The 23918-nt window shown below is 46.1% G+C and overlaps 1 protein-coding gene across 1 annotated transcript in view; it reads left to right on the top strand.

Annotated features, from left to right (window-relative positions):
- The window catches only part of LOC104548258 (tolloid-like protein 2), a gene marked incomplete at its 5' end in the record, with an annotated part of 61523 nt that overhangs the window by 5372 nt on the left and 32233 nt on the right, over window positions 1-23918 (top strand). Inside the window, 5 exons of the mRNA XM_010194231.1 lie at window positions 14556-14633; window positions 18506-18676; window positions 20758-20875; window positions 21277-21455; window positions 21745-21850. Coding sequence (XP_010192533.1) covers window positions 14556-14633; window positions 18506-18676; window positions 20758-20875; window positions 21277-21455; window positions 21745-21850 — 652 coding nt within the window. The remainder of the gene's footprint in view (window positions 1-14555; window positions 14634-18505; window positions 18677-20757; window positions 20876-21276; window positions 21456-21744; window positions 21851-23918) is intronic.

Below are 23918 nucleotides of genomic sequence, written 5' to 3'. Positions count from 1 at the left end.
TCATGTAAATTATTCTCTGGCAAATGAGACAGACAGGAGTTCTACATTAAACCTTCTCTTAATAAGATCAGGGAGTTGGTTTGTTGGCAGAGGATAGCTCCACTGCTCTGGAGCATGCTATGAAAATGAAGGCAGTTACTCTGCTGCTTCACCAGATCTGCACAAGGCCCACACCTGCAGCAGGCTGCTTTGCTTTTCCTTGCTTTGGGATGCCCGTGGTCACCTTGTTTCACTGGACTCTTCCTGATTTAGGACTGGCTCATAGCTTTTTTTGTAGCCTGAGAACCCAGGAATCACAGATTTAAACGCAATGTGTGTAAACTCCTTTAGGGCAAGGAGGCAAACCTTGAAGAAATGTAGAAGGGAGCAGAAGAACATGCAGTCCTGTGTGACTACACCCCTGAAAGTCTGCGTGGTGCAGGGAGGATGACTGCAGTGTTTTTCAAGTTATGTAGCAGCTTTTAATTCACCTGTGGTGGGCCCTCAGCCCCTGAAACGTGTTTCACTGCTCTCTGGTCATGTTCCTGAGGGAAGGCCTTGATTCCCATGTGAGCTGGGATTGCTTGCAGGACAGGTTGCTCAGAGTGCAGCTCTCCTGCTAAGGGTTGTGCTGTTTAGCCTCAAGGTAGAGAATGAGACTTCACCTCCACTGGAGTACTTAAGGTGCTGGAAGCAATCACAGGCAGGGCTCCCACTCTGGGAGAGGTTGCTCAATCTAGGGGCCATGGCCAGTAGTAATACTGCACATGACTTCCAAGTCCTCTTTGAAGCTACTGATGCGTTTCTAGTGAAATTTCAGTTAGTGCAAAATGCACTTCCAGAAGACTGCAAAATGCAGAGGTTTTAGACCATGACTTACTGAGATTCCAGGGAAGGTCTGATTTATGGATTTGAAGGAGAGATGGTTAAATTCAGCTGTCTTGGCACATACATGCCAAGCTCAGAGCTGTTTTCCCCTCATAACTCGAGTTTGGTGCTTTGCTGTAGTGGCACTTGGTTCAGGTAGAAGGAGTGGACTCGAGCGTTGCTGGATTCAGGGCTGCCTGTGGCCCAACCTTCAATTCCTTTAGGCTTAGAGCATATCTATGAGTTGTGCTAACTTAATCTGAGCTGTGTTTGTCGTAACTGGCTAGGAGCAATGCAAATAACTATGTACGTGCTGTAATATAACCCACATCTGTGAACTCTCCACTGGCTTCTGCGCTTCCACTGGGATGTCTTTAGTGAAGGTTGCTTCCTCTTATGTGGGTAGAGGAACATCTTTGTTCCAAGAGACCTGTCTGAGGGCTCTGTCCATCTGTTTGCGTACCTCCTTTCAGTTTTCCACAACACGTGAGTGCACTCTAGGGATGTCTCTTTGCAATACACGCAGTCTCTTAACAGGAAGAGAAGCCTCAGCCTGCTCGGTGGAAAGGTAGGTGCAGAGTGCCTGATGCTGAGGTTTGTTTAGCTGTGCTGAGTGATTTTCATAAGACTAGCCACAGTATTTACCTTTTTATGCCCGTTCAGTCAGGGGTTTTACCGGTGCAGACAACCATGAAATGAATTTCCCATAGTTCGGTAGTTTGGTAAGGCAAGGCAGGAGCTCCCCTTTGAAAGGACCAGATAAGTCCTCTAGGGCCGAGGGTGCTCTTGTTCACAGTGCTTTTCTGAGTTACCCCCTTTCGCAGTTCCACATTTCTGTGCAATAAACCAGTGAGCTTCTCTTTGCAGAGTAGCAGATACTGTGTTTTTTCCTTCCAGCCCAGAGTTTGCAATGCTCTTGCAGCCTTCTCAGACCTGCCTGATTTTTCTACAGCATAAAAATTGCCCAGAATTCCCATGACCCTTGGCTGTTGCTGCAGAACCTTTTAATTGGTTTTAATTCCTGCTAGCAAATACTAATCTTTAGCGTTGGTATTTTCACTCCAAATGCTTTTTTTTTTGATTCCCAAAAATCAACTTGAACTCCTTCTTGGAAAATGTCAAGAGGGATTTTTCTCTCTAATTGTTGATCTTAGGGATGCCCTTTTGCTCATCGCATGAAGTCTGCCAGTCTGGTGTCTGACAGTAGGAGAGGAGATAAGAGAAGGTGGTCAAGGTACTGAAGCACGAGAGGTGTATCTGTGCAAAGAGGACAGATCTCCCTTGCAAGGTTGGAGAAGCAGCCTTGAGTCACCCTGTTCTGTGGCTGTCAGGAGCAAGGAAGTTGGCTTGTCAGGCACCTCTGCCTGTTCTCGTCCTGCCACTGCTGCTGGATTCATCTGTCAGTCTGGCAGTGCCTGTGGGGTGATCGCACAGGCTTTGGGTCTATAGCCCGGGGGCTGTACTGCATGATATATGTGCTGGCCTATCCAGTGAGCTGCAGCTCGGTTCACGGGCGCAAATTCTGCTCTGAGAGCAGATGTTTGCAACTAAGCCTTGCACCCCCAGAAGCTCAGCACAGGGCAGCTTTGTGCTTTCCGTACTGCTTGCTTCCAGCAAGGAAGAATTCTGCTGTTTGTGGGGGCATGAGAGTGCTGCAGGGATGCAGCTCCTTTCTTTGCTCCTGCCCTTGTACATGCGGTGGGTTCTTCCGATTTCCTTGCTGCACAGGCTCCTGTGTGTTGCACATTCAGCTCTCTTGCTTTAGAGATCCCCAGTCATACTTGGGTCGCCCATAGCCCCTTCCCCCTTCCTGTAGTGCTGTATTCTCCTCCCTCAGGAAGGCAGTTTCACCTTGCTCCTGCCTGGAGAGGGTTCAGTGTGTTTGGCAGTGTCTCCATTCCTATATTCACCAGAAGGAATTTGTTCTACGTTCTTGCCTCCTCAGACCTCTCCCTTAAGTGACACCCATCTCACATGCTGACAAATGCTGTCTTACTGTTCCCTTATCCCTGCTTCCCAATGTGGTTTTTGTTCCTGCTTTTGTATTGCTGTGTGTTGTACAGGCCCTACGTGACCCTGAAGTATGATGCAGGGGAGAGAGCGGTCCTTGAGTGCTAGGTTTGAGTCAACACCAGATGTTAATGGAGGGCTGTCCACTGCCTCTTTAGGCAGTGAGGTGCTGCTTGTGATGTGCCTGAGTAGCAACAAGAAGTGCTAGAGTCTTTACTCCACCTTTCCCACCAAAGGGTATGCAGGCTCTGATTCTCTGTAGGGTCTTTCCAGCAATGTCACGTTGCTTCAAAATGAGTTGGAACCAGTAGGGCTTGCAGTGTTCCTTCACACAGTGGGCTGTGGTGTTTCAAACTTGGCTGGTGACTAGCAGAGAAATGCTTCACTCACTGCAAAAGAAATAAAGTTTATCTCCCCTTTCCCCTTTGCTTGTGATAAAGGTCCTGCAGGGCAGGGTAAGGGGAGTCCCAAAAAATAGATGAAGATACCAGTTGGCCCTTGCCAGAGCACAACCTGACATAGCCCTGGTACTTGTTCTGTGATCCCTGTGGAGTAAAATGGTTTTTTCCCCCTCTTGTCTAGGTTCCCGATGGCAGCTGGTCACATGCACCACAAAGTTTGTTTTGTAAATGCACTGTTCCCTGAAATCAAGTTTTCTGGATGGTAGCCTCCTGCCTGTCAAAATAAGTGGTTTTATTTCTGCTGTGCAGCCAACATTCAGCCTTACATAGTTTTTCTTTTAGTGATTTTTATGAGCTCTGCAATATTGCTCAAATTAATCCACACAAGCAATAAAGCTTTCTCCATTGTAACAAAAATCCCCAGCTATTTCAAACTCTGTCACTCATTCGTTCTTAGTGGAAACTTTGGTGGTGTTTGTCCTGTGAGTCCAATTCATACGCTGCTCTCAGAAATCAACCAGGAAGGCAATAACTCAGAATCACTCTTGTCAAATGCTGCACATCAGAAATTAAACAGCTTGGATTTTGTTAATGAGCAGTTAACTTTCTTTAAGCACCTAAAGGCATATGCAGAAACTATATATGTTGATGCCGCGGTCTGAGCTGCTTCCAAACAGCCTGCTTCTATAGCCCCTTCCTATTCAATGTGGTGCCACCATCAGCTTTGGGCATAGCTGGAGCAGTGTCGCTGCACAGACAATGCTGAATCCCTGCTGCTCTCTGCTTGACTTTGCCTGGTTTTGGCTCCCAGCCCCACTGCTTTCCCCATCCCCTAAGTTCTCTTTTGGGCACATCTTGGGCACCTGGAAGTTGGTCCTAGATGGCTTTATTAACCCTTTACGGAGCTGGGGTCGTCACCACGTAGAGCATTTATAACATTTCTGTTTGCAACTGTCTTCCTCTCAGTCGCTCTTAATTAAATTTTCTTTTGCTCTTGTCTACAGCTGGTGTAACACACTGGGAGGCTGTTCCTTTTACTGATGCCAGAAGAGTCTGAATAGTCTTTTGTGTTTAAGAGGAGGTTATTAAATAGCTTTATATTAATTAACTGTGATGCAGGGAACACATGGGCAAATGTACTTGAGGAGATCAGTTTATCCATATGGAAATTACATTGGAAGTTAAATCCATTACCCTAATTGTAAAATTCGACAGTGCTTAGCCAATAACTGCAGAATTGCCTAAATCATGCATTTGTTTCAGAGCTGGGCAAATGCCTAATTTCCTTGAATACTTGCTCAAATGAAAAATTGAATTTGCCTCAACTGTGTAGGGTGCCTTGTCATTTCCAAGAGCGTTTTAGCAGATTAATTTGGAGGCAGAAACGGTCAGCAGAAGAGTATGGTCTAATCAGCTCTGAGAGCAGTCCTCACAGGATGGTCACTCCATGAGGCTGGCTTGGATGCCTTGACCCTCAGGCTCTCTCCTTTCAAGCAGGGATGTTGCTGTGCACACAAAATAAAAGTTGCTTTCCCCGTTCAGTGAAATAGCTGGCAGGTCCAAGAAACAAATCAGTAGCTAAAATGGCTTGATGGATAATAGCAAACAACAAATAAACTAGAAGAAGTTGTAAACTGCTTGTGGTTGATTGTGTACAGAAAGGGGGTTACATTTGTGGAAGAAACATGTTCACTTTGAGCTGCTTGTTCCAGCCTGATTTGGAAAGAAGACTGGCGTTTGTAGCTACAGTGGACAAAAAACCTTCACTGCAGCTCCCCTTTTCAAATGGCAAGGACAAAGTATTTATTCAGCTGTCAAGTGGGGAAAGAAAGCAAATTAGTTTTAGGCTGAAATACTGGACTGTGTTTGCTGCTGTAGCTCTGAGGCCAGATGGTGACTTGGACAGCCCTGGGGAGCAGGTAACAAGTTTCTCTGGGGCAAAGATCAGAGGCAAAAGGAAATACTCAGATTATGTTGCTATTCCACTTCCTGGAGCAGAGAAGACCGTGTGAGATGTATAAAGCTGTGTTGGGGAGGGGATTAGCCACTCTGCTTTTTGTCCTTGATGATGTTGCTGGATCCTGCAGTCTGTTTGTGGCAGAGAGTGGGTTTGAGACTTGACTCCCCTACCGAACTGCAGCCATCCCTGGGATGGATAGGGCAGCCGCTCTGCCAGAAGCTCTTGGTGGGCAGAAGGCTGCTCTACCACTTCCCCCCAGCTCCCCTGCTGCTTCTTTAGTGACTGCGAATGATTCGAGCATCTGTTTGACCATGGGGCTAGAGGAGCCCTAAGGCTACCCAGCAGTTGCCGTGTTTAGCTTGTGCTCCCAAAACTTTTCAAGCCTCACTTGCCCTATTGCCTCAGTGCAGGCTCATGCCTCTGTTTTCCTGTTGTTGGCAGTCAGTTGGGGGTGTGCTATAAACAAGCTGTGGTGGAGATGGTGGTAACCAAGAAGGCAGGGTGTCTTGGCTATATCCGCTTAGGGTGCTCAGCTGTTGGTTAAATGTGGTGCAGGCTCCTGGGGGGCAAAAAGGCATCAAAAACTCTCCAAGAAGTTCGAGGATTGGGAGTGTCTGAATATCCAGGCAGAAAGCAAGCTGGAAGAAATGTCTCTGTGCTGGCACCCCACACTCTCCATGGAAGGAGTTCTGATTGCATTCAAACATGATTTAGCTTGCAGTGTAACGTTTTCATTTTTGAGTTAATTTTTATCCAGTATAAACAAGGTAAGGAGAAAACAAAAGGATTAGGAGTGGGAGGAGCAGTCTGGCCAGGCTGCAGAGGGCCCGAGGCTCTGACAGGGAGCCCACAGCTGGAGCGGGCAGAGGGATGCTGTGAGGCAGCATGAGGAGGGCATGGTGGGACAAAGGGGCCCAGTGTAGAGTGAGGGTGAAGCAATTGGACTGTGCAGGTCAGAGGGAAAGGGATGTTAGCAGAGTGGGGCTGGAGGGGTTGTACTGCCTGCTAGAACAGCAATGGATGAATGCAAGCCAGCTCTTACAGTTTCCTTATCACCTACAAGTTCACTTCTGTTTTCCTTTCCTTTCAAAGAAGAGGCAGAGGAGGAGGAGGATTATTGTGAATCGAGAGGAATGTGATGGAGAGGCAGACACCTGTTAGAAGTAGATCTTGAGCCATCAGATTGACAAGAAATCAAGTGCAATGGGGCAAGGGAGTAGTTGGTGCTACACATTACTGCCTTGATGTGCTGGGAGGGGAGAAGTTGCCTACTCTGTGTGGGACCCTGGCCTTACAGCAGAAACACACACGTGCCCAAAGCACTTGCGTGCTCACTTTAGCTTTTAATTTTCACTTGCCTCAGTAAAAGCACTGTAGGCCAGGGACTTGCAGGACTCTTTCTCACCGAAAGAAATCGGTGACGTGACACAGGTTGTAGGTAACTTTTTTCTTTCTTTTCTCTTTCTTCTGTCTGTCTTTTTACCCCAGGAAACAGGTAGTTAATACAGACTGCAGGAAAAGGCCCCTTCCAGTCTTCTCAGTGCTTCCTTGTCTCCAGAGAGCATTACTCACCTTAAGCATTGACTCTCGGTTGAAAGGTTAATGGAGAGGTTGAGTCAGGTTGTCCCATTTCTTGCGATGCCTTCTTTAAAAAGAAGATGCATCACAGTATAAAAGTGATGCTGCCATTTCCACAACAGCAGGGAGTGCCCAGGGAAAACAGATGGTGCTGGGGAACGGTGCTGCCTACACTTCTGCTCTGCCTGCTGTGCTGCTTCAAACATGGATGGCCAGCAGAAGGGCTTGGTGCACTAAGTGCTTTGCAGCTCATGGTTGTGGCAGCCTTGCGTTTGTGTAGCTGTGTCCCGCTTCCTCTTCTCGTGAACTTCCCTGGGAGGCCAGTGTCGTCACCCTGCACAAGCATTTGCAGAGCTGATGTGGAGATGACACATCTGCTTATCAAGCCTCTGGACCCTGGGACTCTCCTGAGTTATTGCAGCTAGTCAGTTTGTTCTGAAAACAAAAACCAGATTCCTGCAGGGAATTTGAGATTTGGAATTCTTCTCCTCTTTAATTTATTTTTCTTTAAGTAAATTGAGGGGACTTCAGTTATTCCACTGACAGGAAATGCTGAAGGATCTATCTCAAATCGTTTGCTCAGATCTCCAGGGCCTGGGGGTTTATGAAAGGTTTTTGCTATAGACTCTCCACCAGCTCTGAGAAACATCTGTTCCACATTCTGAATACATTTTCCCAGCAGAGCTTGTTTTAATAAAATCATCACTTTCTCTGTGGTTAGAAAATCCAGTGCAATAAAGTGTTTTTTCTACACTTAAAAAGTTCTGGACCACTGGTTAAAGAGGAAGCATGTAACATCAAGTTTGATTTATCCTGTTCTTCCAGAAGCTTCTCTGATGGTCATATATGACAGAGCTTACCAGAACAGTGACAAGTGTTTAATGCTACCTGCTCTTCTTGGTTTTCTCTATGCTTCTTTGTAGCCTCTGTTTGAAATCCAGTCTCTAAGCTGTGGCATGTGACTAGCATATGTTTTGAATGAGATGATGAAGGTGAGGTGTTTTAAGACATAGACATGGAAGATTAAATTGTTAACATTTTTTAAAATGTATTTTATGACACTTCCTTCCCTTTCTTGTGTCCTAGCTCTTTTCTCTACAGTAAGACATACTTTAAAAAGTCTTGCTGTGGTTCGATCCACCAGAGACCAGGTAATTATGTGTACAGTCAAGTTATTCTCTACTAAATCAGAAAAATAGGAGAACATGGCAAATCCTCAGTGCTCACTGGGGACTCCTTTGTCCTCAGTCGAGATGATGAACATAGTAGTGGAAGCTGCCTTCCAAGTTCGGCTATGGAGCCCTTCCCTTGTGTGAGCAGCAACTAGGGAAGGAAGAGGAGATCCAGTGAACATGGAGAGAGTCTTCATTGGTCTGAAGAGGAGAAGTTAATCCTGGCTTGGAACTACTCTGAAAGTGGAGGAGTTGGATTTTAAGGATAACTTTTCTGCTTTGGAAAAAATAGAGATGTTGCAAGCTTCATCCCATCCAACTTCCTATATAGAAACACTTTGTGGTTGCAGACCGAAATTTTTCAGACGCCTACAATTCTTATTGGCAGTAGTTAGGTTTTACACTAAAATTCAAGATAGGCATTGTCTGAACATGAAGCTTGATGCGTCTTGGGGTAGACTGATGTTTCTCCTTTAGTTTCACGTAGGTAACTCATCTTGCCCCAGAGTAGTGTTTTCAGATAAAAGAAGACGAGTGATGTTAAAATGCTTTAGAAGTCAGCTACCCCTCAAGCAGCTTTGAGGTCTTAGAAGGACTCACCAGGAGGTTGGTGAGTATTTCTAGGCTCACTAATGTGTGCCTTGGTACACCAGTAGGCTGCCTAGCTTTCCTCTCCTTTTTTAGACAAGAAGCCCCTCATGGTTTGTAATCAAGTGGAAGCAAGCATAGAAGCTTTATTTATTAAGGGATCTGATTGCTCCCCCCCTCCCACCTTTGGTGGTTCAGACTACCTGGGCTTAAAAAAAAACACCAAAAAACCAAAAAACAAACAAACAAAAAAGAACAGAACATGCACAGCAATAAGGGTTTGTAATCAAGTGGAAGCAAGCATAGAAGCTTTATTTATTAAGGGATCTGATTGCTCCCCCCCTCCCACCTTTGGTGGTTCAGACTACCTGGGCTTAAAAAAACCCAAAAAACCAACAAACAAACAAACAAACAAGAACAGAACATGCAAGCAATAAGTACCTTTAACGCTAAGTTGCATCTTGTAGAAGACAGATTTTCAGGTTTGGTATATTAATACACTCTCTTGTGGGAACTGTAGGTACTGAGTGGAGTCTGCTTCCTGCTCCTTCCTCAGGTTACCCATCTTTTATCCTGTGCTGGTGGTACAAGGCAACTGTAAGCAGTACAGTGTAGAGGAGTTTCTTGAGCAACAAGGGCATGTTGCAATGTGGGGTATTGTGAACAATCCAGGCTTTGAGAAAGACACTGTGTCCAAGGACGGTTGGGGAATGAGAAACTAAGTATCAAAGGAAGGATCGGAACTGAGGAAATAGGTAACAAAGAGACAGTGAGAAAGAAAACTAAAGCAAAGATATAGAGAAACCGCAAGGCTTGCAAAAACCAAAGCGTGCTGTTAGCAATATAACCAACCAATCATTATAAGGAACATTATGCGAATAGTTGAACCAATAATATTATGCCGCATGTATTCCTCTGTAATATATAAATATGCCTGTGTTTCACAATAAAGTGGAAGCGTTCACCATACTCCTATGGAGACTGTGTTTGTATTCTGGAGCTCCCCTAACCCTTCAGTACAGTTTTGGTGGCATGCTTTGTGTGCTCTCCCTTAATACACTGTCATTTACTTTGGTTTCAGCCGAACAACTTTGACTTCTTTTAACAAAATTGGATTTTCATTTTCCTCTCTGGAAGAGTGGGAGAAACTGTTTTCTTCCCAACAGTGCTGCAGCCTGCTGCTTTCTGCTTCACTGGACCCTTACCCACCACCTCAGGCTGCCTCTCTAGTTCCTGCAAACAATTTGGGCACTTGCTCTTCAGCCAGGGCTGCAAGTCTAGTTGATCTATCTCAGATTTATGGTGTATTTAAGCTACTGGACGTTTCTTTCAGTTGGCCAAGCTCCCTTGGCAGTGCTGGTCTATGGGAGACAGAAAACCGAGTTGTTGTGTGAGCGCACTGTAGGCAGAAGATGAAATGTTCCCAGTCTGGGCAGAGAATCTCTTGTGTGGCCTCTGCCAGGTCACGCACAGAAACTGTTATCTAGCTATAGAGTCCAGCCATGTCCTGCCGGGGTTGTAAGCTGTTAAGCATGACAAATTGTAGGAAGAATTGAATCACAAAAATGTGGGTGCTAAAAGAGCTTAGGAGATCTAGTACAGCTCCCTGCACAGAGGCAAGATTCAATGAATTCCGTATCAGCTCCGGCTGTGGGAGAAGCAGACAAAGCTTAAAACAGTCAGACTGGAGAAAGGTGATGGCTGGCACAGCAGCAGGAAGTGCTGAGGATGGAAGGGATCTTGGAGGGCTTGGTAACTGCTGGATATACATTAAAAGCCAGAAAAGTCAATCCTGTTTTGCTCATCTCATTATGAGTTACTGTAAGCAGTAGACCAAGCTTGCCTTTTTATTACTGGATTGGCTTTCCATGGAGCATTGTATCAAACTGAAAATACTCACTCTCCTTGTCAGTGTTTCTAATGGTAATAGGCTTCAATACACAGGTGGACATTTCGTGCTCTGGAGCAGTAACACTGGAATCCACTCTGCTCTCAGACGTGACAGAATAGCCCAACAGAGAGGTACAACTTGAGGAACATATTGAGAGGGCAACAGGACCTGCACGTTGCCTGCAACATACATGCAGCTGCTTCCAGATGCAAGGTGCATTTCTTGGCTTCCTTAGTTAATGCTTATGGCATGTCAGTTACTTATCTTTGTTTTGCTAGGATCCTGCATTAGCCTTCTCTTGGGAAGACTCAGAAGAGAGAACTTGGTGTCTGTCAAGTCACTTTAATCTTTGGGATATGTTTAGGTAGCATAAGGATAGGAAGTGTCTAAAAGCTCAAGTGAATCAAAACAAGAGCTTCCAAAATTTCTCATGTATGATTCAAAAACACCCTTGTGGAAGAGGAGGGTGTGGATGCTCACTGCTCCCTGTCTGTACTTCTGAGATTAGTAGAGTTTGAAAATATCTGGTATATCTGCACACCCATATCTGGCCTTTGTGTAGTGCTCTCCCTTTTCATCAGCTACAATGAGACAAAATATGCAAAGATGTTGTAGATTTCATTAGTCACACTAGTTTATTCAAACATCTCCTTTGCATAAGAAACCAAGGCTTGCACTGATCTCTGGGAAAGAATGTGCTCGCAGCTTGGAAAAGCAGCCTGCGCGAATGACACCGCACCACGGCAGAGGTCAGCGGCTCGGGTGCAAGAGAAGGGGCCCGGCTGTAGGGTTTGGTGCCATCATTTGCAATTCAATCCCATACAGTTCCTTCTTAGGGGAACAATTCACTAAATGCAGAGTTGTTCTTTTTTCCTAATTCACCATATAATTCACCTCCCAAGTTCAATTAAGAAGCAATCTGTTTGTGACTGGAAGCAAGCTGCATTTATTTAGAAATACAAAATTATCCTTTGCTTCGGCAAAGACCGTATGCCTTAATAATTCTGGTGGTGAATGGCTGGTTAGTGTTTCCTTTAAATGGAATGGAATATTGTGTGAAGAATAGCATACTTTGGGGGGGTGAGAAGTCCTGGGGATGTAAAATTTAACTGAGAAGAGGAACTTTTGTTGAGCTTGGACTTAAGGAAGTGAGGAGGACTGGGCATGAAAGAAAACAAAGGGAAATCTTAAGATGGGACATTGAGGCTGGAAAAGAGTGATAAAGTTCAGAGCAATCCATCTTGTTGAATCAGGCTTGTTCCTGTTCACACATCTAGTGGCTTTTGTCCAGTCGAGCTCTGTTAAACTATGGCACTTCCTTTGGGAGACAATCCCCTGATTTAGTGCGTCTCTTGGACCAGGAAGCATTAACCTATAGTCAGCTGAGAGTCTGGGTATTTTATTTTCCTCTGGTTCATTTTGTTGCTGTCTTTCATCATCCCTTTCCTAATATTCTAATTAGTAACAGTAGTATAATGTGAGAGAGGTAGAATTTGATACCGTCCTCTCAGCCCTTCTCCAGGATGTCAGAGAAGTACCTTTTTCCCTGTCCTTCCCCCTTTGAAGGGGCTGGAGAAGGATTTGCAAGAAGCCAGCCCCAGAGCAAAAGGAGAGTTTTCCAGCTGGCAAAGCAAGACTGGTTTGGGGGCTGGAAGTTGTCCAGTTGTCTGGAAAGTGGGACATCCCTCTTGGAATTGTCCATATGGCATCCAGCAGCGCTGTATTACTAATAGTATCTCCCTTTCTGACTATGGTGGTTGACCGTGCCCTTTGTGCTTTACCTTGCCACCAAGACTAGAAAATTGCTCCTGCTGGTACTTCTGCAGAGATCAGCTCATTCAGTTTCCCTTCTGCTCACAGGGGACCCATAATACCAAGACAGGGAAGGAGGGAGGGGGACAACAGTGGTGATATCAGCACCACCTTCTTAGGGCTGTGAATGGAGTCCGTGCCAGTTGTATTTATCTGTTACACATCTTGCTGTCTCATGTGTTGTGCTCTCTCACCATAGGCATCGTTTTTGAGTTCTCCTTCCTCCTATAGCCGCCATGGAGAGCTTTTCTGCCGAAGAGGTGCTGGTTGGTTTTCCATGTTGGGTCTGTGACTGTTCAGTAGCTTGCTGCCCAGGTTTCTGTGCTCTCTGTAATTGCTCTCAGGCTTCTGTGGTGTTCCCAAGTTGGACCTTGCAAAATGGAAAGCCCAGGAAACCTGGGAAACAAACAGCTCTATGAAGAAGTGCCGCCTTCTTCTTTCTTCCCCCTCCCCATTTTCCAACCATTTTTCTATCCCTTTCACTACATTTTCTTCTACTGTCCCAGTCCTGAAGGTCCTCCTGCTGCTGGATGATCTCTTAGTGCTCCCTCCCTCCCCACACTCAGCAGCTGCTGGTACTACATAGAATTCAAATCTCAAGACCGTATGACTGTTGGTCGTCCCTCGGTGGGACAATCAGCAGATTCCTGGGTAGATTTTTTGGTAGGGCACAAAATCATCAAGCACTCTGAACTTTTTATTAATGTAGACATTTTTAAGAAACTGAAAGCTACCACAGAAAACAAATATTGTGAAAATACCTCTGCTAAGTAGCCAAGTGAGTGTGAAGTGGAACTCAGTCCTCCTCCTGCGTTACCTGGTTGTGATTCTCCCTTACATGCTCCTCATGGGAGGGTTGTCTGTTGACCTTAGGATTGTAGATACCAGGGTGGACATAAAAGTGCTTATAGAAATCAGACTTTAGTGTTAACATTGTGTAAGGGAGGGAGATCTCAGTTTGCTTCCTGCAGCACAGGTGAGTTTGCCCAGTTAGTATTTCCTTTAGAGTGGGCAGAACTATTCTGAAGTCCTTTCAAACAGAAGTATGAACAAGTTATTGCTTGTTTTAAATCAGTTTCTGGCACTGGATGACATTTTAAATCTTCTCTAGCAGAATGGATCCAGTGTTAATGGAAGATCCTATTTCTGTGTCATGCATCAGAAAAACTGAAATCAGGTATTGGGCTATTGCCAAGTATTGTGATACCTTAATGGTCCAAAGACCAGTAGGAGCTATAGACAGAGGTCTCTGTCTCCGTTCCTTAGCAGTGTGATTTTTCTGGCAAGCTAGGATCTCTCCCTGAGACTTCATCTTATGACAGAGGAATTTGGGTGCACTGAGCTCCCTCAGCCTCTTGGCGTGCTGAACAGCCTGACCTGGTGGAGTCGCTTCTGCAGTCCTTGCACCCTGCTGCCAGCAGTGCTCTGCTGTGGCACACTGGTGGGGAGAGGAAGCAGCAGTGCTGTCTGGAGGAAAGGAGAGGGTTAGGCATGGTGCTGGTACAAAGATGTCATGGAACTGCTGTGGTTTCTGTGCCCAATAGCTGTGACACCAACCGCTCAGATTCCTCCCTCGACATGTTGGCGTCTTGCATATTGCAGGAACATCATGAGTTGTTTTTCCATGGAGGAAATAGGAAAGCCAGGCAGCGAGGCACTTGGAGTGGGACCAGCCAGTTTTGTTTTGGTGACTGAGCTGGAGGGAGACATCTCCACGGACAAACCGGGGACCTCGTTGTGCCTGGCAGTGCTGTTCCGAAAGGGAGGGGTAGCACAAGAAATACCCGGGAGCTAACATCCCAGTTCTTCCTGCTTTGGTAGCCAGTGGATATTGGCGTCACAGAGAAGGACTTTTCTTTTCACATTAAGCTGAATCCAGGCCAGATGTGTAAAAGTTGGTAAGAGTGTATTGGTCTGAATGTAGATAATTCTTTGCCCTGACAGTGTACCTTTTTAATTTGGGATTTAATAGTGGTACTTACTGTTGCTGCAGTCCTCCTTGTATAGCTCCTATTCCCAGTAAACCTCTGTGGAATTAGCCTTCCCTAGCAGAGACTTTTTGCTGATTCAGTATATGGGGAAACTAAGGCATAGGATGGTGATGAGTTGCAAGGTGTCACTGTAAACTAGGAACAAATCCAGGAAAAGAGCTCAGCTTTATCAGACTTTTAGTCCCTGCTCCCTGTACAGGGAAAGCAGCCAGTTTCTGTGGCTGCAGACTCACAAATGGTGTCACTGACAGCTGCTCTGCTAGCCAACTCACCAGGAGATGTGTTTCTGCTCTTCTTCCTTTTCAGGAGGCCTGGAAGAAGAGTCTCTTGTGTCAAGCGAGAACACCACTTCAACCGATCGTAGTAACAAAGCAGTTAAAACGGGTAATGTGGTACCCCACCCAGACCTTTGGGTATCTTTTATTTACTTTTTTATCCCTTGTAAAACCATGTTTTGTCCCGTGTACATGTGTGTGCCTTCGTACCTAGGAGACCAGCCCTGCCCAGGCGTCTGCATTCATTGCTGTTGGTGGACTCTCTGCAAGGGTGGGTTTGCCTTGTAGTGGGTTGACCCCAGCCAGCAGCCAAGCAGCCACACAAGTGCTCGGTCACTATCCTCCTCTGCCAGCAGGATAGGTGAGAGAGCAGGAAGAGCAAAAGTGAGAAAACTAATTGTTTGAGGTAAAGATAGTTTAATAAGTGAAGGAAAGAAAAAAAAATAAGCCAAAACCAGGTGATATAAAGGCAATTGCTCACCCCTGCCCACAAGCAGACTGATGCCCAGCCAGTTTTTGAGCAGTGGCTACCTTGGAAGACAAAACCATGCAGTTTTTATTGCTGAGCATGATGACATACGGTATGGGATATCCTTTTGGCCAGTTTGGGTCAGCTGTCACAGCTTCTTGTCTTTCCCATCTCTACTTGCCTAGGGAGTGGAGAAGGCTCAGCAAAGTGAAAATAAGAAAGCCTTGATGCTATGCAAGCACTGTTCAGCAATAGCCTGAACATTGGCATGTTATCAGCACTGTTTTAGCTACAAATCCAAAACATAGTACCTTAGGGGCTGCTATGAGGAAAGTTAACTCCATCCCAGACAGACCCAATACATACAGGTAGCCATGACTGTCACTATGACAGCAAAACCATTTTACTCCAAAGCAGACAGTGTAATGATAGCTGGCTCTTGCTGTAGGGATGTTTCAGCTGAACAAGTTTAGGCTTCTGTTCCCCTGAAGCAAGGCTGTCACCCAGGCCAGGTTTTGCAGTTGGCTTCTCCTACTCCTGTAGGTAAGGTATTGCTTTCAGGATCACTCCAGAACTGTCATCTTATGGGCATTTCCTCAAGGTTGCCCTGCTCTATGCGTTTGCAACCCACTGTGTGCAGGAGGGACTGTTGTTTCCCATGCACAGACAGAGGCACTGAGACAGAGAGACCATGCAGTAAGGTCAGTCCAGGACAGAGGCTTTCCCACTCATGGCTGCTGTGCTCATAGCTCAGTGCTGTATTCTCTCATCGCAGCTGCTTCTGTCTCCTGAGCTGCTGGCAGGCTGGAGGCAGTGGTGCAGTAGGCAGGAGCACTTGAGGAAGGTGCTTCTGCTTGCAAAGCTATGCTGGTGATTTTGCCTGCTTGTTTCCAGTTAGAGATGGACTGGTGCTGCTGTTGGCATAAAGCTGGGCTGTCTCTACTGGCCAGATGAGGCTGGGAAACCCCTGAGTGAGTTTCAGAGAGCAGAAGGGACTGTTTCATGGCACATTGCAGATGCAGAGTGCTGCCTGGACTGTGGGCAGTGTAAGGAGTCTCTCACCCATGGCTGGTGTCCAGAAACCTGAGCGTCGTTCATCATGAAGAGAGGGTGGGATTTTAGAAAGGATCTCGGTTATCCCAGGCTTAGCAGTAGTACAAATCAGTAAGAGAGGTTAAGTCCAGTTAGGCTCAGCGTTAGGAAAGCAGCATGGCTTTATCTTTCACTGAAGAAACCCTCTCTGTACATGCAGCTTGGCAGTGGCTGTAAGCAGTGCTTCTTTAAGCATGGTGTACAGATTTCTTCTGTCCCCTCGTGATACTTTGCCTGCTGCCTGTTTTTTCCCTAAGGCCCTGCTAGAAGGGCATGCCAGGCTTCTCCAAGGACTCACTGAAAATTTAAGTTGTTAAATGTAGAAGATATTAGCAGGGATTAGGAGCAGTCAAGAGCTGCTGCAGGACTGGTGTGGAGAATTTGCCCAGGGTGTGTTGCTGGTGAGGAATGGAAGCATTGGAGATACAGAAGTGTGGACCCAAGGTCCTCTGTGCTGAGCTCCTACCACACCAGGTGCAGGAGAGTGCAGTGCAAATGACTACTCACTTGGCTTTGCTGGCAGGACCTGTCTGTGTGTAAATCCACAAAGATTTTAGGCAGCTCCAGGAGCAGTTTGTGACTGGGAGACAGGTATCCAGAAGATCACTTGTGTCTGAAGACCCTCTCCCTTCTTCTAGCTGTGGCCCTTGTAATACCCTAGCAGTACCTCTGTGGGATAGGTTTATGCAAAGAAGGGGAGGGTGACTCTTATTTCATTGTAGGAACCCCCAACCTCAGAGCATCTGCCTTGCAAGGGTCCAGCAGCTGGTTTGAGGATAGGGCAGCTTCTGAAATTCTGGGTGCAACCGGAGCTGGGGAGGTGCTTGGGAGGAAGAGGAACAAAAGGCAAATTCCTGGCTTTGTCCTGCAGCTCAGAGAAGGGCTTCCAGTAGGAAAGACTGGACCTGGTGAAGCAGGAGAGAGGGTTTGAAGTTCATTCTTTCCATCCCTCTGCACTGCCTTAATTTCCTTCCCATTGTTTTCATCCCCTCAGCCTTGACAGTAGTGGTTTGCTTACTGGTGTTTCTGCTGGAGGGATGAATGGGAGAAGAGGCCTTCAGCAGTCCCTCCAGTCACTGGAGAAAGGTCTCAGTGAGCCTTTTGCTTTTTCATAACCCGTCAGCCCATGTCCCTGACTTGAGAGGCAAAGCTGTAGACAGTCTTGCTGATTTCCATATGAATCACAAGACCACAACTGAAGCTTAGATCCCTCTTCTCAGAGTTTCAGAGAGGTCCATCAGCGCTGAGGAGCCACTGCCAGCAGTGCTACCTCTCAAGGTGAGAGGCCTTTAGGCCATTCTCTGCAGGTATAGCAGTCCCTGTACTCTATTATTCCTTTGCCCAAGTCCAGCTGACGGGTTGGCTGTGTGATACAGGCAGCTTTTCTAAGAAATGGTGTCTATGTAGTCCTTCCACATGCTAGTAAAGCCCAGCTGCACTATGGCTGCTTTGAGAATTTGGATCACCCATGGCACAGCAAACAAGGGGAGAACAGCCAGGAAGCTGTGAATGAAGGTTATTTTCTGCTGGATCAGACCCACACCACATTAAAAGTGCAACTTGTGTAGGTGTAACCAGTATCTGAGCAGAGCTGCAGCAGCACAGATGCAGGGCAAGATACAGGGTCTGCCTAGAAACTTGCGTGAATCCTCAGGCAGGTTTTATGACTAGTAGTGAGCGCTGCACCACCAGGGCTCCTCTGCCTTTTTAGCAAGAAATGAGACACATGTTCTGCTTTCCCTTTTGTATTTTTGCTCCTTTTCATTAAAAAAGAAGAGATTCAGCGTGGATGGACATTAGTGCTAAGTATAGAATGCGTCAGCTTTTCCACCCTGAGCATCCCTCCTCCAGCAGAGACTGCCTGATCTGTATATATTCCCAAACCACCCAAGACCTAGCATGTGAAAACAAACGCTTTTAGATAGTAGTTTTCAGCCTTGAGTATAGGTTTAAGTCTAAAGGGCCTGTCCTCTTCTTCCAAGGGTGACTCGAATCAGTAGTTGTTGCCATTGTGAAGCACGCCCTGCCAGGACAAACCTTTCTGGCTGAGTAGGGCAGGTTGAGAATATAAAGTGACATATGGGCTTCTTTGACCTCTCCTCATTCACCTTGTTTAAGTACTGTGTCCCCATCTATAAAGCTGCTGTTGGAAAGGGTGGGTGGCATGGGGGGGGCATGTCCCTTTATACTTTCTGGGAGAATAGGTTTGGCATAGTTCATAGGGAGTCTCCAAGGCAAAAAGGGCCAGGTTGCTACAGATTAAGTCCCAAACAAATCACTGACGAATCAACCTATGGCTTCTGGTTTGGATTAACATCTTACTTTTTCTGTTTCTCTTTTTCTGAAGCTCCAGGGTATTACCTGAGGGCTGCACGTGGAAGTAAAGAGGATTTAAACAGTGTTGCCACTCTGTCTTGCAGACGGCAGGCAGAACACAACGCTTGCGGGGAGACCGAAGAGGAAGGAATATAAAGATGAGTCTGGGATGGATACACACTCCTCTCTCAGAGTGCGCAGGGCAACCACATCCAGGGCTGAGAGGATCTGGCCAGGGGGGGTCATCCCCTATGTGATCGGAGGAAATTTCACTGGTCAGTAGTGAGAACGTTGCTCCCTGTTTGCTCAGGGGTGAGTGTCTCAAAATGTGTGGGAGATCTCGGGAGCAGACTTTCCCACAAATGGCTCAGGTCCTTGGGAGCTCTCCTGAGACAGGGTGGGCATGTGGTTGCACAAGGAATTGTGCACTGTGGAAGCCTGAGACTGAAGTGTGCAGTGAGATGGTTCTTCTCTTGGATACAGGAAATAATTGGGTGACTTGGTCACTTTTCTTGATTGCCTCAGGGGCCAGCACTTGTAAGCTGCATTCCTACCTGTGTTTCCAGAAAGGGATCCTCTCTGCTGTTGCAAGAGCAGGAGAAGTACAATGGGTTGCTTTCTGAATCCTCACTGAAAGAACTTTCCCTGTGCACTCTGCTTCCTGACCTGCTGTTTCCTGGGTGCCAAACCTCAAGGTCTCCTCTAGCTGTATGAGGGAGAGGAACAGTGAGCTGGGTCCCATGATGAGGGGCTCTCCAGAGTATTGTTTTTAGGATCTCTATAGCATCTCCAGGGCACTATCCAAACTAAGATGTCTCTTGGGGTGCAAAAGATCTCTTGTAAGTCTCTCACGAGAAGCAGACAGACAACTTGCTCTGATGTCACCTCTCTGTAGCTCAGTGGTTCCCCATAGGATTGGTTTCCTTGACTCATGTATGACAAATGCTCTTGCCTCCCTGGAGTCAGCTTCTTCCTGTCTTGCCCAGGCTGCCTTCACCATCTCCCACTTAGATCCACCAGAACTTACTCCCTTGAGCTCCTGTGATGTACTTTGTCCCAGCAGCAAAGGGCACTTTGGGAGACGCTTCTGTACAGTGTGGGTTTGCCTCCTCTTTAATGTGTTCACCCAGACCCTGTCTCATACTGGCACCCACACTGCTGCCAGGAGTCTGTGAAGCCCCAGTGGAAGGATCTGTTCACCTCCTACAAAAGGAGAGGCTTATGCAACCTGGCGGGACATTGAGTAGCCTGCTAGCCACAACTATCCCTGTACATTTGTCAGAGAACAGCCATGCCTATCCCTCAGGGTCTGATGAAAATGTCTTCTCTGTGCTGTGTGTGTCCCGCTGCCCTAACCAGTCCAGAGTAGGTATTGCCATCCTTCCACTTGAGTGACTGTGTAAGAAGCGGCTCTAACCACACCACAGTCCTCTCTTGCATTCAGCTTTAGGTGTTCTGCCTCAGCTTAATCCTGCCCTGGAGCTCCTGTCTATACTCCTTGTGCTTTCTGATGTACTTCTGGCATTTCTCCCCCTCTCTGTTCCCTCTTGAGAATGGCAGCTTGCTCTGCAGCTATGTGCGTAGAGGCTCTGCTGGAAAGGCAGTATAGGGAGGACTCCTGGATGTGTACTGCTCTGGAGCATCACTTTCCAGTCATCTGTATGACTGTTCTGGGTGCTGCTGAGTGACTGCTGGAGATACCCCTCTCCCTGGGGAGGGAGGGTCCCATGGCCTGTCTTCGTACGAGTGTGCAACAGTCATAATACCCTACTTGTCAGGTATGTCTCTGTGCAAGTCCTGAGCTGTCCCTCAGTTCAAGCACAGAGCAGCAGTGTATCTCTATACCTTCTTACACTGCCCTGAGACTGCCTCTAGCACCTATACAGTTTTTGCTTCTAATTTTAAATACTTGGTGACAGTTTTGCCTTAGTTTTGAGAAGCATCTGTAGCACTCATGAGATTTCTGGGTCTTGAAAGCTGTGTGTGTCGTCATGTTATGTTGCAGTACGAGAGCAAATTTGGCATACCACTGAGTAGCTGGTGCACAGGTCAGAACACCCAGCAGCTCTGCCAGAATGACCTCTACCTAGTGAAGTGACATTTCTCATATGCAGAAGTATCGATGTGCTTAACCAAGTTTGGTACCTATTTAATTAGAGCAGTTAGTTCATCAAACAGAAGGAAAGAAAAGTAAGATACAGTAAGTCAGCGCTGTAGTAGGAATTCCTAGATGTGTCTACAGGTATATGCTTGACTGTTGGGAAGAGTTGACTGTTCCTCTATCCAGATGAAGTCCATTAGAGATTTTTCTGAAAGCCAGGCCTTCACTGTTTGCTCTTCTTGGATTTTTTGTCAGGAACCCAGAGAGCTATCTTTAAGCAAGCGATGAGGCACTGGGAGAAGCACACTTGTGTGACATTTGTGGAGAGAACTGATGAAGAGAGTTTCATTGTGTTCACGTACAGAACATGTGGGTGAGTGATGCACATATTCCCTGCAGCTCTCGGTGTTGCAAACATCCCTTCCATTGATAGATGGCTTTGTAAGTCTAGCTCTTGTCAGAATAAACCAGTGGCTACACTGGGGAATCTGCCACAGAGATGCATCTGGTCATTTCCAGTAAGGATTGCCAGGATAATTTGGTATTTGTTCAGAAGAAAATGCTAAGCCTTTCTGGATTCTTTTTCCTGCGATAACATTGAAGTGTATGTACTCATGTTTATAGATATACACTTACCTGTTTTCTTTATACGTATGCATGTAAGTACATATAGTGTCTGTCCTGGATGCTGCCAGATGCCCTCTCCTGTTGCTATGTGTCTGACTTCCCGAATCCATGGATGTGCTGCATGGGTTTATGGGTTTTCTTTTCCAGATGCTGCTCATACGTGGGTCGCCGAGGAGGAGGGCCTCAGGCTATATCCATTGGGAAGAACTGTGACAAGTTTGGTATTGTGGCTCATGAGCTGGGTCATGTCGTGGGTTTCTGGCATGAGCACACACGGCCTGACAGGGACCAGCATGTCACGATCATTAGAGAGAACATACAGCAAGGTAAAAGAGCACTTCAGGTTGTTCCACCTGGGTTTGGGGTGGGTGGAAACCTTTCTTGCTGTACTTGTGGAAAACCCTAGTAGTCTGTGAGCTGAGTTGGAGAAGAAATATTGCTAGTCTTTGCCTAGAATAAAGGTCAAAATAAATGAGTGAATAAGGATTTTGGCTTTCTAGCTGGAATTGTTGGAACATAGGAATATATCCCTTTCATTCTAGGCACCCACGGGTGGGAGGCTGCTTTTTAAAAAAAAAAAAAGTTGTTTTTTTCCCTTTGTGTTTGTCATCACAGGTCAGGAGTACAACTTTTTAAAGATGGAAGCTGGGGAAGTGAACTCGCTGGGAGAGACCTATGACTTTGACAGCATCATGCACTATGCTAGGAACACATTCTCCAGGTGAAAATCCAAGGTTACGTGTTCTTAGAACTATTTTCAGTAGTTGTGATTAGTTCTGAGGGATACATGGAGCCTAGAAGGAGACCTGTGATCTACTGTAGAGGTATGTGGCAGTTGCAGTGAGCTCTGCTGCATTGCAAAGCTTGGGAAATACTTGAAAAAGCAAGGTGGATGAAGAGAATCATGATGCACTCCTGTTTTCCCCTCCCCATTGTATTCACCCAGTGCTGATAATTTCAAAGACCTTCCAAAGCCATGTTAACGCATTTCGCAACCTTCCCAGCCAGCGTGTGTGTACGTGTGTCTATAGGTGGGTTTATAGGGGGTAATGTTAAAAATACCTTTGAATCTCTTGGTTGTCCAGCTCAAGCTTTGAAGTCACAATATTGCCTTCCAAATCCCTAGCAATTTCGCCAAGGGAGAATTTAAATTCTGGATCATGATCTTTAATTGCTTGGCTACTTTTTTTAACCATTTATGTATGTGCTTTAGATCATGACCTCTGCAGCTCTTTGACTCCATGTGGCTGGGTTCTTCATGAAGAAGTTTTCTGCCCTGTTCCTGTCCCAAATAAATGGCCAATTTTTGTGTAGGGTCTTTGCCCTTGACTCCCATCTCATCCCTGCAGATGGGTCTATTGGATAAAATAAGCATAGTTACTTATGTCCTGGATTTGGAATGAGAGCTCCATTTTGCTGCATTATTTGAAGTTGGTTTTTTTGCCATTAAAAAAAACTACTGCTGCTTCACAAGAGCTTTCCTTCTCTACGTACAATGAGTAAAGGGAATGGGAGGCAGAGCACAAATATTCACACTCTTGAGATCTTATTGTTGCAAAAATTAAATGTGCCTTTGGGGCTTTTAAAATTTTCTTACTCCCCAGTTCTATGCAGTTGACAAGCCTGTTGTTTTCTGCTTTTGTTTCTGAAACTTGACGTCAACCGGGGGAAGTTATCTAACTTGCTGAAGTGCTGCTTGTTCTGGCAGACGAGATGGTGGCTGGGCAGGGGAGCTTTGCAGCCTTCAGAGATTTCTTTGGGTCAGATACCCAAAGCAAACAATTTTTCTTCCCTTGAGGCATCTGCTGGAGCCTTCTAGCATTTGCTAGACTCTAAATTGTCTTGCACAAAAGCAGGATTAAGTTATTACTGCCATTTATATTGTGGATGCCTTTGAGTATGTGTTTCTTGAAAGCCAGGGTCCTTCAGAACACTGCTGGGCCAGAAGGGATAAAAATGGCAAGAGTCCTTCTAAATTTAAATTGGTACTTAATAGGATTTTTAAGTCTGTTTTCTTTAAGCCCTTTGTCTCTCTGACCCACCCTCACCCCAGTAGCAGTCTTTGTGCAGTAATTGAACTGAGCACTGAGTGCCTCTGTGGGTTGATTGTCTCTCGCTGTAAATAGGCAGTGCTGGGAACTGGCTTTTACTTTACCAAGACCTGTCTTGACATCTGCTCCCCTAAGGGAATGATGCTTACTTTGACCAATCAGTGGAGATTTGTGAGTGTAGTCTATGTAGGAAAAAGGTGGTCTGAGCAGCTCACCGCTAGAGATGGGACATGTGAGTGAGGAGAAGGTGAAGGACACAGAACCGTGTCTATGACTTGTCTTGAAGCAACTCGTACATGGCATTTAGCACAACCTTGTTGTTTATGACTCCTGTTGAATATTGATCACAGCAAATCATATGGTGTTTGCCATGGTCAAATGCTGCTGCAGATCTTAGGCCCTTTCTATTCTAAACTTTGTACCTAGGACAGAAAGGGCCAGTTTTTGTGAGACACAGTGAGTCCTAGCAGTGGAAACTGTTTCCAGTGGTGCTTTTGAAACTTGCTGCAGGAGTCACTGCTCATTTTCAGTTCACAGCAAAACATATTTCTTATTTGCATCTGTGGCTAATATGAATAGGAGTATGGTACAAGAGACTGTAATGACAGTCACAGACTTTTACCATGGGAACTTCTGTTCTTGTCTGTGTTAGAAAGCTGCCTGTTTTGCAGAGTATGGCTGCAAGCTTTTATTTCCTGGTGCATTCCTTACAGACATGGCAGTAAATTAAATTTAATG

This window comes from Mesitornis unicolor, unplaced genomic scaffold, assembly GCF_000695765.1.
Source record: "Mesitornis unicolor isolate BGI_N332 unplaced genomic scaffold, ASM69576v1 scaffold2071, whole genome shotgun sequence".
Lineage (NCBI taxonomy): Eukaryota > Metazoa > Chordata > Aves > Mesitornithiformes > Mesitornithidae > Mesitornis > Mesitornis unicolor.
This window is presented reverse-complemented; position numbering and strand designations above follow the sequence as displayed.